A 16,436-nucleotide genomic window follows, 5' to 3' on the forward strand; every position below is an offset into this window, starting at 1 on the left:
GCTTTGTAAATACAGGTCTCTGAGCAAATACAGTGTCATCCAGCTTTGTCTAGCTGTCTCTAGAGTAGAAGCTTTCTCTTCTACTCAGGGTCATCGTAGACAAGTTACTTGTCCTCAAGCTTATTACCTACTGTTAACTGAAGAATGTGTATGTTGCTAACTGTGGGGATGAGCTGTGCAGATTGAGGTGTTTGCTCTCCACCTCTTTGCAGCTTCGTTTTTATGAGTGAAGTAGGTGGTGCAGGTGGAGGGTACCACTGGAGAACTAAACAAGATACATTCTGAAAAATATATGGTCTTGCAGAGCAGCTTTTACCAATGCCAGATTGTTTTCATGTCTTCTGCCCATGTTAGAGTTGCTGTGGAACTTCTCACACACATGTAACTGCTGATGCTTGGTGTGATATGCATAAACTTAATGCAAGTGTCAGGAATACATTTTAAACGTCATCATTGTGTGCATGTTTAATGTGGGTGTGAAGGCCAGAGGACAATTTTCTGATAGTCTTTCCTTTTTTTTATTGTTACTTGGGTTCTGGGGAGTCAAGCTCAAGTTGCCAGTCTTGTGTAGCAAGCCCCCTCCCAGCTCCCCCGTTGAGTTCTCTAGCCTGCCCAATTTGTGATGTATGTGTTGTCTTGTTAAGAGGCTGGATTTCATGTAGCCCAGAGTGGCACCAAATTCCCCGTCCTTTGCCTCTACCTCCCACCAGCAAAGGCAAAAATTGAGAGCATGAAGCCTTTCAGAATGCCTGAAATTAAGTGAAATCTCGAGCAGCTCTGTGGAACCGTGTGCAGGAAGTGACTATGGAAATGCTGCACCATCATTTTACCTGGCCAGCCTCCCATGGGAACGGGGGTTCCCACCACAGCTCTTCAATAAGAGTGAAACCTGCAACCTGACAGACTCCAGACAGATCAGGGCAGATTAGATCAGGAGAAGTTTTCTTCTTAGCCCTCCCCTTCTCCCTCCTATTGTTTTCCTTAAGGCAAGGTCATGTACTGGGAAGAAGGGGGGCCCCGGTGTAACAACTCATCATAGAATCTGATTTCAAATGTCTCCGAGGGGCAGGTACACCATTAACTGTTGGCAGCGTCTGGGATTGCATATTTCATGGGACAGGACCATAGAAAGCTCATTTACCTGGTTGTCCATGGAGACTATGGCCAATCTGATGCCTCATCTTGTTGGGGGCCTTTTATAAACAACTGCCACATACTCTTTAAGGTAATTGTAGTGAAGTTTCATGGTACCTTCAGGAGCAAAGTACTCTAGTAAGCGATTTCACTGTTGGTATTTCCGTAGCATAATCACCAACTACAGATAGTAGTATACTGCAGCGGCACTCAGGCCTCCTACCCAGCTGCCCACTTAATCTCCAAACTCAGTCTGTGTGAGGTTTATTTCTAGTGGACAAGATAAGCGCAACACTACTTGGTAAAGATGGTCGCTCAACTTGTAAGGCTGTGACTTGCAGCCAGAGGTAGGTTACCTTATCTTTCTGAATTACGTTTACTTGCACTGGGCATGATCATAATATAGCACATGTACTATTTGATTGCTATGACTGGTTCCTTATAAGTTAGCCACTGCTCTCTCCTTCTCCGTCCCGACTCCCTTTACTTTTTAAAATGAGGTAGGGTCTTGCTATGAAACCAACGCTGGCTTTGAAATCACCATCTTCTTGCCTCTCCTGAATGCTGAGATCGTGTGTGTGCCACTGTGCCTGCTGCTGTTTGAAAATTTAATTGGTGTCAGATTACCATTGTGATATTTTATCTCTAAGCGAATCCGTGTAACTCAGATACTTAGCAGTTTCTCGGAACTAATCAATTACCTCTGAGCAAACGTTTAATCACTCTGTTGCACTCTATTGACACCCAGGTCTGTGTTTCAGTACCAGGATTAAGGTTTTTAAAGCTGAGGTTTCTAAGGAAGCTTGCCTCTTTGTTTAGGTGTTGCATAGTTTGTTCTTTTCCCACAAATCTACACATCTATATGCCCCATCATGGTGGATCATGACCATCTATATGCAAAGGTCAGGTGACACAGATGGTGCTTGGGGTCTTCTCAGTCTCTGATGGGTAAATTTTACTTTGTGTGTGTGTGTGTGTGTGTGTGTGTGTGTGTATGTGTGTGTATGTATGCATGATGTATGCTGTTACCTAAGGATGCCAGAAGAGGGCATCAACTTCTCTGGAGTTGCAGTTGCAGGTGGTTGTGAGCCTCCACAGAAGGATGCTAGGACTGAATTTGGGTGTTCTGATAGAACAGGGCATGCTCTTAACACTGAGATAGATTTAAGTATAGATCACCTAAATGAGTTTTGAAGTGTATTTCCTTTTCCCTCCTGTTGAAGGAGTGATGCCTCTTCATGGTAGGTGAAATCTAAAAACAGAGATAAGAATCACAAATGAAAATGTCATGTAATTCCATGGTACAAAGAACTATAACAGGACTGTTTTAAATCTGAACTGGTAACAGTTAATATTTATTTGCCTTTATTTTCACGTCACTTGTGATTGTCTCAAAATTTTCATTCTTTTTATGATTAGTTGGTGAACTAGAGTTACATTTAAAAATAACAATGTGGGAGTGGAGATATTACTTTGTGGTTAAGATCACTTGTTACTGAGAATCAGAGTTTGATCCCCAGGGTTCATGTCAGGCAGCTCCCAACTGCCTGTGCTGACAGCCCCAGGAGATCTGACAGGCTCTTTTGGCCTCCGTGGGTATTCACACATGTGTGTACACTTTTTCATAAAGGTTAGAAAATAATCTTGAAGAGCAACTTTATTTACCTATTTTATCTTACCTCCATTTTTTAAAAAAAAAAGATATATTTGTTTATTTTATATGTGAGTGTACTGTATCTGTCTTCAGACACATCAGAAGAGGACTTCAGATCCCATTGCAGATGGTTGTGAGCCATCATGTGGTTGCTGGGAATTGAACTCAGGACCTCTAGGAAGAGCAGTCAGTGCTCTTAACTTTTGAGCCATCTCTCCAGCTCCATTACTTTATCCTTTGATAGTCTTGCAAGAGCCTGGCCCTGAATTCAATAATCTTCTTCCTCACCCTTCTGGGCTTATAGATATGAACCTTGGATTTTTGCTCTGAAACAACCTTCAGTTGCCTGAAGAACGGTTCCAAGAGTAGGTATATATCCCCTTAGTGAAACCCGGCTTAAGAAAAGGCTTCTCAGTAAATACTGTTAGCATGGAAAGCCTTCTCTGGGAAGATGTGACCACGGCTGCTGCACCACAGTGTGTGGATGATGTTTGTGTTCGTGATCATTGTACGGATCGATCTGGCCATCATTATCATGAGCGCAATGACCGCCCAGGCCGGGGTCTACGGGCTAGCAGCTACTTGTATATTTACGTATTGTTTCTTAAACGTCACAGAAAGAAAAGCTCAATCTGTTGTTTTCGGTTGGTATTTAGCAGATGTTAGCATAAACAGTAGGCCTTAAGGATGTTTCCGTGCCTTAAGTCATAGTCTCAGCCAGTTTTATAAGCTCAGTTTTTGAGAAGCTGAAGAAAGAAGCTGAGAGTGACATTAGTTTGAGTGCAGTCTGGGCTACACAGTGAGGTTCAGGTCAGCCTGGGCCAGAGAGTAAGATCATGCCTCAGTAAAAATGGAACAAACCAAAACCAAGAAATCTGCTTCGCCTTGCTATCACAACCAAGGGCTGTTCCTTTAAGTTGTTCACTCTGTCCTTGGGTCCAAGTAGGAAAAAAATGACCAACAGAGTTCTATTTATTAGTATTATTAGTATTATTTAGTTATTAGTATTATTAGTATCATTTAGTTATTGGTATTATTAGTATTATTTAGCATTATTAGAATTTGGGGGTCATCCTGGAGGACCTTACAGAACCAACTTCCTAGAGAACTATTTATTAAATAATATTGGCTGAATCATAAACTGGAACTGATTTAAAACTTACCATAACTGACAGTAATTCCTTGAGACAGCAATTAAAGCAAATAAACTAAAAATCTAATTATGAAGTTATGACATTCTGTGAGATGCGCACATAGATAAATGCACTGATGACTGTATTAACCCCTGACATTCTCTAAAATCTTGCCTTACAGATTCTGAAAGTACTTTGTATTTTTCAGAAGTAACAAATTATGGATAGTTTACAAGTTTCATTAATTTAAGTGGAAGAGATTGGTTCAGAATGAGAAGTCTACAATATCAAGTACAGTGCCCCATCAGGTTAAAATAAACAAACATCAACTTCATGTCCTAGAACGGAATGTTTCGACTAAGATTTAAACAGAGAAATCCTTGCTTATCAAGGTGATCAGTGATCCGATTTTTCCCAAGGTGCACCCGATGCAATGCTGGAGGTAAACTATACCCTAGTCGAGTGTCCATTAGTATGGAGGGCAGGTAGTTAGACCTAAGTGACTGGCAGGAATATCACCAGCCTGTCCTGACTGACACAAAGGGACTGGACTCAAGGAGCTGGACCTGCAGTGTCTTCACAAGGTACAGGTGCTGTGTTGTGCTGTTGAGAAGCAACTGGCCTGGCACAGTGACCCTGAATCCGAGGAAGAGACCAGGGTCCAGTCTCCTGCCTCATACTTGCCATGTGGTGTGACTTCTTTGAGCTTCAGTTTCTTTTTCCCTGTGTAAAGAACATTTTAGAGTTAATAATACAAATTGCCCTGAGTCATTATCACTATGATTGGTTATCAGGAGCTGTTCTATTGGGTTTTATAGCTTTGTAATGTTATGAATTTAAACACATTTTTCTATTGTTACCTCTCATTCCTACTTCATCTTTGTATAAAAATTAGGGAAAGGAATGTTCAAACCAGGTAGTATACATTTTAAAAAAAAAATAGATTACTTTAGAGCATAGGAAATCATTGATATACACAAGTTTCATTGATTTTACAAATGGAAATCTTACTCATATAATGTATATTTTTAAAGTATTTTTTTTCAGGGGTGTAAAAAGAGATTGATCCCAGGGCCTTATTCATACTAAGCAAATGCTCTATCACTGAACTATATTCCTACAAACTTTGTAATTGAGATGCACATGATGTACCATCATAAATGTGTTTTAGAAGTTGATTCAGAAAAAACGTATTCGAGGTTCTTCTTTGCTCCTGCACATAGCAGTTCAATGTGGTAATCCTTGGTATAAAGCAGTGACCATACACTTAGTCTGTGTATGTGCTTAGTTCAGCTGTCTGTGTGGCAGTTCTCTGAACCCACCCAGCCTCTGAGGTGCCCAGGAAGTGTGTCAACAGTCATGCACCAGTGGACTTCTGGTAAAGTGACATGCTGTTTTACTGGACACTTTGAAATTGCCTTTGCAAAAGTTCTCTGCTGAGAACTTTATCCAGGGGTTAATAAGGGCAGTGACTTATTTCCATCATTTACAAAAGAAGGTTCAGGTGCATCTGGGTTGAGGTTAGGGCCCTAGGTTGCCAAGTGTATCCTTCAGAGAGAGGGTGTGTATGCACGGCTCCACCATGGCGGGGCCTGGGTTGCTGAGTTATTCCCCGTGTGTGCTTGTCTCACATGTGCAAACCATCCTTGAACCTTGGTCAGCTCCTACTCCTTCCCACTCCAGAATTGCCTTTCTGCCTTCAGACGCCTCCCAGCCCCCATCCAGTTACAAATTTGAATCTGTTGCATTGGGCTCGACATTCCAGGCGTGACCTGTCCTGTGTTTCTGCTCTGAGGCAAAGCTTCAGTTGAAGCTGTTAGTGTGACCTGTTTTATGTGCATTATGTTACATTGTCTGCTCTGTACTACTTGCAAGGTAAAGGAGAACTCCAGTAATGTAAGGTTGATAAAATTCATCATAACCCAAAAACATTTGAACTTTGATGTTTTAGCACATTTTCCCGTGTGTTAGCTGCCGTATCAGACTCAGACCGAGGCATGTGTCCTAGGTTTGGAGGCATTTGTAAAGAATTAAGGCTCCGGGATCTAATATCTCAAGGTGAAGCAGGAGATAGGCAGTAATGCATAACTTCGAGCAGGTTTAAACTCTTTAAGCAGAGACTCTTCAGAGCAGCATCTGGAAGAAATGGTTAAAATCTGGTCAAGTGGTTGGAGAACAATGACTGAGCTGATTTCAGTCCTGCATCTGTCGTTAGATTAGCAGGTACAGTCTGCATTCATGTGCTTCTGCAGTCCCAGCTCAGCCCCCTGACTGGGACTGCTCTCTCTTTTGGTTGTGTTGTAAGTAGGAAGTGAGAAGATTCCCGTTGAGTGACCAGCTCACAGAACCACCAGGACTTTGCCGTCTGGAATGGGTGGTGTTGGTGTTTTGGGCCTGCAGTTCTCACCTAGGTGCTTGTAAAAGTAGAAAACAATGTGCATCTCTTTAAGGAGATGTGCCTTGTGCTCACGGTAGTCTGTCATTTTATAAAAGTTACCCTCCTTTTTGTTTTTAGATATAATACTTTGCCAAGCAGAAGAACCCTGAAAAATTCAAGATTAGTGAGTAAGAAAGATGATGTTCATGTTTGTATCATGTGTTTACGAGCCATCATGAATTACCAGGTATGTGTTGAATTGTCAAGTATGTTTGCTTCAATCCTGTAAAAAATTCTGATGTAATCAGACCCAGATCTGTCTCTGTCTGTCTCTCTTTCACCAAGTTTGTTGACATTCATATATCTTTTTGAAGCTCTTGATTTAATGAGATTCTATTGAGAAAAGTCTGATTCATTCTAATGCTCACTAATTAGTTCCATGGCTGCATATTTTAATATTTATAATTTATCATGTAATGTTAAGTTGCCCTATGTTAGTTGGTAAACATGTGTGAGTACCAGGTAAGCCTCTAGTTGTGAGTAATGGTGGACCTCTTTAGAAGTGCAATAATGAGTACCTGGTGCAGTGGTTTGTGTGGTGCTCAGTCCAAAAGTTATAATTATTGTATGTTCGCACTGGTGGTTCCTAGTATCCCCAAGCAGCATGTGGGGCACTGTTAACAGTGCACATCCCTGCTTTGGCTGTTTTTGCTATGGGGTGACCTCAGTCTGGAAAATAGTGTAGTGTGTGCATTTCTTTAATTTTATAACACTGTGGAAAATGAGTGTGTGCAGGATCTAGGGTAAATAAACAGGGCTGTAAGAATAGATAAGCCAAATGGGGTAAGAATTTAAAAAAAAAATGGATTCAGGTTAAAACTTAGATTTTCACGTTAGGGACTAGGTGCATGAGGGCCCACGTTAGCATTCCAATCCAGCGCTGGAGCGTGTACGGAGGCAAGCCGGCTTTGGTCTCCCCTCACCCCCCCCCCCCCCATTAGAGGTTTTCGGTTCTTCACCAGACAGAGAGAATCTTCTTAGTACTGAGAATGCTGCCGTCCCTAAAGATGTGTCATGAGCTTACTTTCCATGGGAGGTAATCATGGAGAGGCTACACTCATCACCTGTGTACGTAGCCTTCCGGACTGTAATGACGACGGATAAAACCAAAGCTAGTCACCTGCCCTGTGCATGTCTCAGGGTTTTATGCCTGTAAATTCTTGAGAGCACACATCCCTATGAGGTTGGTAGTGTTACTCCCCCTCATTTTGTTTCTGAGAAAACTGTACATGGCCAGTGAGTTGTCCAAGGTTCTAATCTGGAAAGGCTTTCAATTATTACTACTAAATACTACCAAAAAGGTAATCAGAGGAGCTGGAGAGATGGCTCAGTGGTTGGGAGCAATGACTGCTCTTCCAAAGGTTCTGAGTTCAAAATCCCAGCAACCACATGATGGCTCACAAATACCCGTAACAAGATCTGATGCCCTCTTCTGGAGTATCTGGGGACAGCTACAGTGTACTTAACTATAATAAATCAATAAGCCCTTTTTAAAAAAAAAGGAATCAGAAATAGTGATAGAAGTGATATTATATATCCCAGATTGGCTGCTAGGACAGTATCACTAAAGAGGTGGTACAGTGTTTATGAGAAGTGAACTGTGGACAGAGGGGTTGGCTGTTAGAGAAAGAAGATTCTAGAGGGGAAGGCTGGGGCAAAAGGAGGAAGGAGAGATGAAGGTAAAAGCAGAAATAACAGGGATTGTATAGACTCTTATGGGCCAATGAAAGGCATGGCTTTGTTACATATAGAAAACAAGGCATTCTGAGGGTGTAATGTGACACCTGCTTTAACGGGATGGGTCCTTGTGGCTTCTGTTCAGCATTGGCCTTTGGGTGCGGAGACAAGGGGAGGTAGACTGTTTCGGAAGTGACCGACATTAACCTGGATGAGTTTTGGTGCTGGTATGGTTCAGAATTATCGGAGGAAAGATAAGAAAAAGTGGTCAAGTTCTGAATCTCTAGGATGGATGGTAAGGGCCACAGCATTTGCTTGGGTCTTGGGGGAGAAGGTGAGTAATAGAGATGGTACCAGGAGTCCATCCTGGGTCTCTAAGATGAAGCTGTCATCTACTGGAGGAGCAGCAGGTCTGACAGAGATCACAGGAAGTCCGTTTGGTAGACTTTAATTGAGCCCTCTATTTGGGATCCAAATAGTGAGCTGCAGTGGGTACTCAGATATGCCAGTCTGAATAGAGTAGGCAGTGTGTGTGTGTGTGTGTGTAAGACAGATATTTGAAAGCAATGAGCAAAAAATGGAATCAGAAACCACGATTCTGGGCTAGTAGGTAGAGAGGAAGTTCTTAGTATGAGCTGGTAAGGCACTCCACTTAAATGTTGGAGAGAGAAAAGCCAAGAAGAAGGAAGACTGAAAAATAGTCCAGAGGGCAGAAGCCAGCCAGAGGAAGTGCTGCGAGTAGTGTCTGATGCTTCTGCTAAGTCAAGCAAGATGAACGAGGCTCAGCTGAGCGTTTAGATAAGTGCACATCCCCGAGATCCTGCCAAGAACAGCTTCAGGGCTGGGAGGGGAAAGGCCAAATGGGAGTGGCTTTCAGAACACACACAGAGAGGGAAGACATCTCTAGACCTTGTGTACTTGAGGGGACTTTGCTGTTGTAAAGGATAGCATCCAAATGGGAAGATGTATCTGAATACTGATCCTCCTGTCAAGCTAGGGTTTTGTTACACATTGTATTTATGCATTAGGTAGTGAACCAGTAAAGAAAGACAAATAGGCCTGCAGAACGTTCAGAATATGTCACATTCCTTGTCTTTTTTTAAAGGCAGGATCTCAGGCAGACCAGGCTGGCTGTGGACTCTTTGAACTGATTCTCTTGCTTGTACTTCCAAAGTGCTAGGATTCCAGCTGTGTCACTTTGCTGGCTCCTGTAATGTTGCCGATTAGGTGAGAAGGAATGAGGTCTAGGATTCAGGTGGATGGGCTGACCTCAGAATGGTTCACAGAACTGTTTATCTCGGAGAGGAGATACCCTGGTCAATGGGCAGACTGACTGAGGCTTTAGAAAGTTTGCTTTTAGGAGATAGTGCCTTGCTCTGTGGACCATGCTGACCCCTAATGTGCCAGGTTTGGTTTTGCCTCCCCTTCAAAAGTGTTTTCTTTTTTCTTCTTTTTATTTTTCTCTTGTCTGTTGTTAGCATGTATTATTTCAGTGTGCGAAGAAGAGGAGCAAAGCTGTTGTGTGTGTGGTTAGAAAACACTGTAGTTGCTCCAGACTATTGTTGTGGGCTAGCTTGTTTATATGGAGCTATGGGGAAGTGTGCATCAAGATGGCCAGGACCAGGGGTGGTGGCAGTGGTGGGAGGTGGAGGAGAACTGGGAATGGTGAACCCTAATGCATTGTGGAGTCATCCTGGATGCTTAAAAATATTCACATTTCAGAGCTTTGTCTTTGAAATGCGGAGTAAACTGACCTGGGTGGATCTTGGGAATTCAACCAGGGCTTGGTTTTGTTTCATCTTCAAAGTGATTGACTGCGAATACAACTTTTGAGTCACTAGTCTTTTCACTAGTTTAATAAAGAAAAATGCATAGCTCATTAATAAATAGTAAAACGATGCTCTTGCTTAAAGTACCTTTGATAATGGATGGCATCATATCCCAAAATTTTGGAAAAGACGCACACTCTGACACTCATGCTAGGAACTCAGCTGCCTTTATTGAGGCCATGCATTACGTGCAGTAGGCCTATCCGGGGAGTTTGGCAGTGCTAGAGACTAGATCTAGAGTTTCAGTCATGGGAGGCTAACTTGGGCTGAGCTACACTGCCAGCTCAGTGTTGGTGTTTGACTTAACTCTGAAACTTTGGTTATAATGCTTTGCTCTTCTCCTCTGTGTTTCAGTATGGTTTCAACATGGTCATGTCTCATCCACACGCGGTCAATGAGATTGCACTAAGTCTGAACAACAAGAATCCCAGGTAAGCATCTCTTGTAGAATGCAAGTCTAAATCTTAGCAGGGAAGCAGAGAGCTAGGCAGCGGTCATCCATTTTAGAACTGAAAACCTTCCAGGAATGGCTTCCCCAAGCAAGACTGGCTATAAACCCTCTGATGGCTTAGCATTTTCCCTTTTGCCCGGTTACTCTCATGTCCGGAGGAGGACTGAGCACTCAGGATAGCTCTCAGCTTCTCTTTTACCTTTCAAGCCATGGGTGAGCTGGTTTTCCACAGCTCTACTGAAAACTATGGTGGGCAGGGCTAGGTTTCCAGTTCACCCAGGCATGGAGATCAGGAGAGTCTTGACAAGGTTTTAGCTACAGCAGCTAACATGAACGCCAGGCAGCCCACCCGACCCTTATTTATGTTTCTTGTTATCTTGAAAAAGTAGCTTAGTTATAAACAGGAAAAGAAGCACAAACACAAATTTAACTGTGTGCATGTGTATCATCAGGAGCAGAATTGTGTGCACGCACGTGTGTGTGTGTGTGTGTGTGTGTGTGTGTGTGTGTGTGTGTGTGTCTGTGTCTGTGTCTGTGTCTATATATGTAACATATATTATATATATCATGTGTATGTATGTCTATATATGTATGTGTATGTATATATATATATATATAATATATTTATTTTACTCACCAGTTGCCTTTTGCATGTTGTGAAGTATTTTGTCTCCTAGTGATTTCTGCATTTCAGTTGTGTAACTCTCCTTCATATACATTGATAAGAACTGAATTATCTAAAATCTATTAATTCTTCTTAAAAAAAAAAAAAAACCAAAAACCTGAGGATAAATTGGGTCTTTTAATTGAGAAGGGAATATAAATGGTAAAGTCCTGTATACACATTGAATGTTTTGGTTTTGTGGTGGCTTTTGTAGTTTATGAAATCCAAACTAGTCTTGTGTCCTGGTTCCTGCCTTCACCACAGAGAAGTCATTGTTCATTTTTCTTAAGACAGTTGACATTGTAGATATCAGAACTGTCTTTGTTAAAGTGGTTAGTGGTTTTTATTCTAGAATGAAGACGAAATACTAAAGTAGTCTCATGATGAGGAAAGAATACTGTTTCTTTGTTCACATTTTATTTGTAGACTTCGAATTCGTCATCTCTAGCTGCTTCTTCCAAAATGATTTCAGATGCAACTTTATTGAGTCAGAGAAAATATTTTTCTCTGAGTGCAGCTGTACCCTGGTACTTTTCTGGTCTCCTGCATAAGGAGAAATACTAGAAACTTGTCATGTGGGGCTTCTATGGCTCTGCTTCTGCAGAGATATGGAAAGCATTAATTCCAGTTGATTTTTAATCTTGCCGTGTTAGAGCACCACACACGCCTTCCGCATCCCCTGCAGACCGTGTCTTTAGGGAGGTTTCAGAATGTACCTCGTGTCCCTCAGTTGCCGAGACTTTAATGGATATGCAGGCCAGTGCTCTCTAGTCCTCAAGTGCTCAGCCTGGGAGGAACAGCCGACTCATCCTGTCTCCTTCAGTGACTCACGGTTCTCTTTCCCCTTCTTGTTTTGACAGGACCAAAGCTCTTGTCTTGGAGCTGTTGGCAGCTGTCTGTCTTGTCAGAGGCGGGCATGAAATCATTTTATCAGCTTTTGATAACTTCAAGGAGGTAGGATGCATAGTTTTGATCAGCGTTCACAGACGTCTCACATCTTTGAATAGAGCGATCCCCGTTTTCATTGATCCTGGGACTAAGGGAGCAGAAGTAGCTACTTTTCCTGAGACATGACTGAGGGGAAAGCAGTGATTTTAGTTTAGTTTATGTGGCTGAAGGAAGCTTTCTTTGGGTGTCTCATTTCTATCCTATGCTAAAACTTTTCAGTATTCATTTCCCTTTGGAGCACAGGAATAGTCACTGGGCAAACAGGCTTTGACGTACATACATGGAGTTAAGGTTTTTACTATGTAAATTCCAGTAAGATTTATAAACTCTTTCATCATAGTTACTTCTCCCAAATCCTATTTATTTTCATTCCTTTGCTGGATGCTATCTATGTAAAACCCATCAAACCTGTCAAATAGGGATATCCATTATAGGATTTTGTAATCTTAATGGACAGGTGCTATTATAAACACATGCACATGTGTGTACACACAAACACAGACACACAGACACACACACACACTCTCTGGGTGTAGAGGATCACAGACCTGCACTCCAGCACAGGGGCAAGACATCTGGAGCAGAGTAGATATAAAATGATAATTTGGCTACATAGTGACTTCCAAATTAGTCTGAGGTACATGTTACCCAACAATAAACACAAAACCAACAACAGCAATGGGTGTATTTTGGTTGAAATAGAGACTGAGGGCTAGAGATTTGGTTCAGCGGTGTCAGTGGTTCGTGGTACGGCATTTGCCTAGCACGTACAAAGTTCTAGGTTCAGTTTCCTGCACTCGTGGGAGGGAAGACTGATCTGAACAACAGAGGTCATTGAACATAGATAATATTATACAAGTCAGGGAGCCATGAAAATATCAAGACCTCTCTCCTAAGGAAGTAACCAGTTTTCCTTTGGGATAGTAGGGAGTGCTGTGGCCAAGCAGACTGCCTCTATATTTTAGTGCCTATGCCCCCATCTCAGACCACTTTAAGTAGGAAAATTACAAACAACTCTTGGAGAATGTTGAAGGTACTCAGAGCCCCAGGTTCCGATAGGACCCTCAGCCAAGGTGTGCCTTAGCCTAGTAGTACTGATTTATTCCAAATATGTCTGTATTAAGAGTCAAGATAGCACATCTTTAATCCTAGCACTTGGAGGCAAAAGCTGGTGGATCTCTGTGAGTTCCAGGACAGTCTGTTCTATACTGTGAGATCCAGGACAGCCAGGACAATGTGGAAAGATCAGATATCAGTCAACAATCAATCAATCAGACAGTCAATCAATCAACCAACCAACCAATCAATCAATCTTCAAGCCAAGATGGGTTTTTTGTTTGCTTAGTTTTTTTTGTTGTTATTTCTTGTTTTTTATTTTATTTTTTATTTTTTTGTGAGACAGAATTTTTGTTGTTGTTTGGGGTTTTTGATTTTGTTTTGGCAAGCCAGGCTGGTTTAACATGTGGTTCCTAAGGGGCTTCTAGGTGCTCTGCCATTTTTCCTGAAAGTCAAGAGAAAGACATTGAGCACCTGCTATTCCCCAGTGCAGAATCAGTCCCATACCTAGTCTTTAAGGGTTTCATTTTACAGAAGAATCTCAGATTGTTGCCATACCTGCAAGGCACACGTGCAGGTCGGTGTGTATGCTGGGGTCAGCATTTGTTTTCCTGATTGTGAATGTCTGTGAAGCTACACTGAAGTCTGTGTTTACAGGAGTGACCGTGACTCTCCTGCCTCTGTATTCCTAGTGTCTGTGTCCCACATCTTGGACCACTTCAAGTAGGGAGATAAAGGACATCAGCGCTGTCCTCCTTACTGGAGAGGAAAAAGAAGGGATGGAGAGTGCCGTGAGCCTGTCAGGGCTGGGGAGTCTTAACCTGGGAGCAGAAAGGTGCAAATCTACTCAGCCTCAGAGGTAGTGAAGTCATACCTCAGTTCTCAAAGGATGATGAGTAACAGAGAATCTTTATGTTCACATGTGGCTTCCAAAACAAATGAGCTTTAGATGTAAGAATGTGTAAATGCTTATCTGTGAGTCTATATGTCATATATAAATACACGCACACTTTACATCTACAAATAAGGGAAGTATGTTGGGAGGATGATCTTGAAGTGCATGATAAATAGCATATGTTTGCTGATATAATCCCCAAATCCTTAAATGAGACTGTGCTTCTAAATATCACATGCTGTTTCAATCTCATACTGAGAATATCACATGCCAAGTCCTATCTATGACAAAAATATTTACAGAAATATTTATGTATTCATGACCATAGCTGTACTATCCTGACATATAACTTTTATAGCCATCTGATTATAAGTCAAAACTATATCAGGGGCTGGAGAGATGGTTCAGCGGTTGAGAGCACTGACTGCTCTTCCAGAGGTCCTGAGTTCAATTCCTAGCAATTCCCAGCAACCGCATGGTGGCTCACAACCATCTATAATGGGATCTGATGCCCTCTTCTGGTGTCTGAAGACAACTATAATGTACTCATATAATTAAAATAAATAAATAAATGCTTTAAAAAAAAACTACATGGGATCTGGACTAACCCTTGCATTATAGGAGATGCTTTGGTTTTATTTTCTCATATTATGAATAGAAGACACAGAGACGTGTGCAGAATCGAGTCAGATCTTCCATGTCAAGAATTTCTTCTGTGTCAGAATCATGTGTGTTTTAGCTTTTTAGGGGATATCACATGCTTATTTGAAGAAAACTCCTAAATCCAGTCACTGGCAGGTAGTGTTAAAAGCAGAATTATGACCTGTATTTGTTGAAAGCTGCCACAAAAACAGATGTTTCTGGAATCCCTGCTCTACTCTGCATTTGCCTGGGGCTTTGCATCAAAATACAATTCTATTCAGCTCAGTGCTCTTTAAATCCCTTTTTTTTTCTCACATCAGTCTTCATCTTATATATCACAGCAAAAGGTTTTTTTTGTTTTGTTTTGTTGTTTTTTTTTTTTTTTTCTACAAATGTCATTGGGGCCTTCTGACTTCTGGGGAGCTAGGAGCTAATGCTTTATGAAACATCACGCCTCTGTTGCAGGATGCTGGACAGGGTTTTGGTCAGTGAATAACATTCACGGAGCTTCCTATGGTTGCGAGCACCATGCCACACAGAGACTGCTCACCTCTAGTCTGTAGCAGGAATTCTCTTTCTTGAGCCAATACAATTATTCTGTCTAATATGACTGTACAGTTCATATGAATGTAAAATGAAGCAAATTTTTTTTTGTCACTTGATACATATGATTACATCTTTTCTCATGGTTCAGTTAATGTTAAAGATACCAGCAATATTGTTCTGGGTTTTTGTTTTTGTTTTTTTTAAGCCTTTTTTATTATTGTGAATGTGAGAGTCAGGTTGGAAGAGTAAGGGCGGGGGTGGGGGAGATGTCAAAGCAAAGCTCACATCATGGTAGAGATATGAGGGTAGAGCACAGATTATGGGAGCTTACTCTTTCCTTCTGTTTCAGCTTTCTGTTATTGACCTCTGTCTTAGTCAGGGTTTCTATTCCTGCACAAACATCATGACCAAGAAACAAGTTGGGGAGGAAAGGGTTTATTGAGCTTACACTTCCATGTTGCAGTTCATCACCAAAGGGGGTCAGGACTGGAACTCAAGCAGGTCAGGAAGCAGGAGCTGATGCAGAGGCCATGGAGGGATGTTTCTTACTGGCTTGCTTCCCCTGGCTTGCTCAGCCTGCTCTCTTATAGAACCCAAGAATCCCAGCCCAAAGGTGGAACCACCCACAAGGGGCCCTCACCACTTGATCACTAATTGAGAAAATGCCCCATAGCTAGATCCCATGGAGGCACTTCCCCAACTGAAACTCCTTTCTCTGTGATAACTCCAGCCTGTGTCAAGTTGACACACAAAACTAGGCAGTACAACCTCAGTTATGAGGTTTGCATTTCAAGTACCTTTATGAAACATCTTGCATGTCTTCATTTTGTTTTCTAAAGAGTCTTACCCTCAGTGTTCCCACATCGAAAGTTTTGTACTTAGGAATAGAGAGTGCATAGCTTAATGAAATTTGAAGGATACTAACTCGGTTGAATACGATAGGATAGTGCTGATTGCAGTGGTTCTCAAACTGTGGGTCGAGACCGCGTCAGCAAACTACTATCTCCAAAAATATTTATATTATGCTTCATAGCTGTAGTAAATTCATAGTTATGAATTAGCAGCAAACATAATTATATAGCGGGGGGGGGGGTCACCACAACATGAGGCACTGTATTAAAGTGTCACAGCATTAGGAAGATGGAAAACCACTGGCTTTGTGATGAGGTTGGGTCTAAAGCCAGCATAACTGAGCAAGCACATGTGTTACCTCATTGTGTACTATAGTGAGTTTCAGTAATACAACTTTGATGGCAGCTTGTAGGTTATACCTAAAGCAAGGATGTGAGTAGTTGAAGATTAGCTCATTAATAGCCAACCATGGCACTCTTCAAATTCTTTCCTCTAAGAACAATTAAATGAAAGGAACT

The 16,436-nt window shown here is 41.8% G+C and overlaps 1 protein-coding gene across 4 annotated transcripts in view; it reads left to right on the forward strand.

Annotated features, from left to right (window-relative positions):
- Fmnl2 (formin like 2) overlaps positions 1-16,436 on the forward strand; it is a 261,419-nt gene that overhangs the window by 189,925 nt on the left and 55,058 nt on the right. For all 4 annotated transcript variants that reach the window (XM_052182485.1, XM_052182484.1, XM_052182482.1 and 1 more), the window contains exons 7-9: positions 6,437-6,545; positions 10,219-10,295; positions 11,840-11,933. In XM_052182485.1, coding sequence (XP_052038445.1) covers positions 6,437-6,545; positions 10,219-10,295; positions 11,840-11,933 — 280 coding nt within the window. The remainder of the gene's footprint in view (positions 1-6,436; positions 6,546-10,218; positions 10,296-11,839; positions 11,934-16,436) is intronic.

Source organism: Apodemus sylvaticus, chromosome 5, assembly GCF_947179515.1.
Source record: "Apodemus sylvaticus chromosome 5, mApoSyl1.1, whole genome shotgun sequence".
Classification (NCBI taxonomy): domain Eukaryota; kingdom Metazoa; phylum Chordata; class Mammalia; order Rodentia; family Muridae; genus Apodemus; species Apodemus sylvaticus.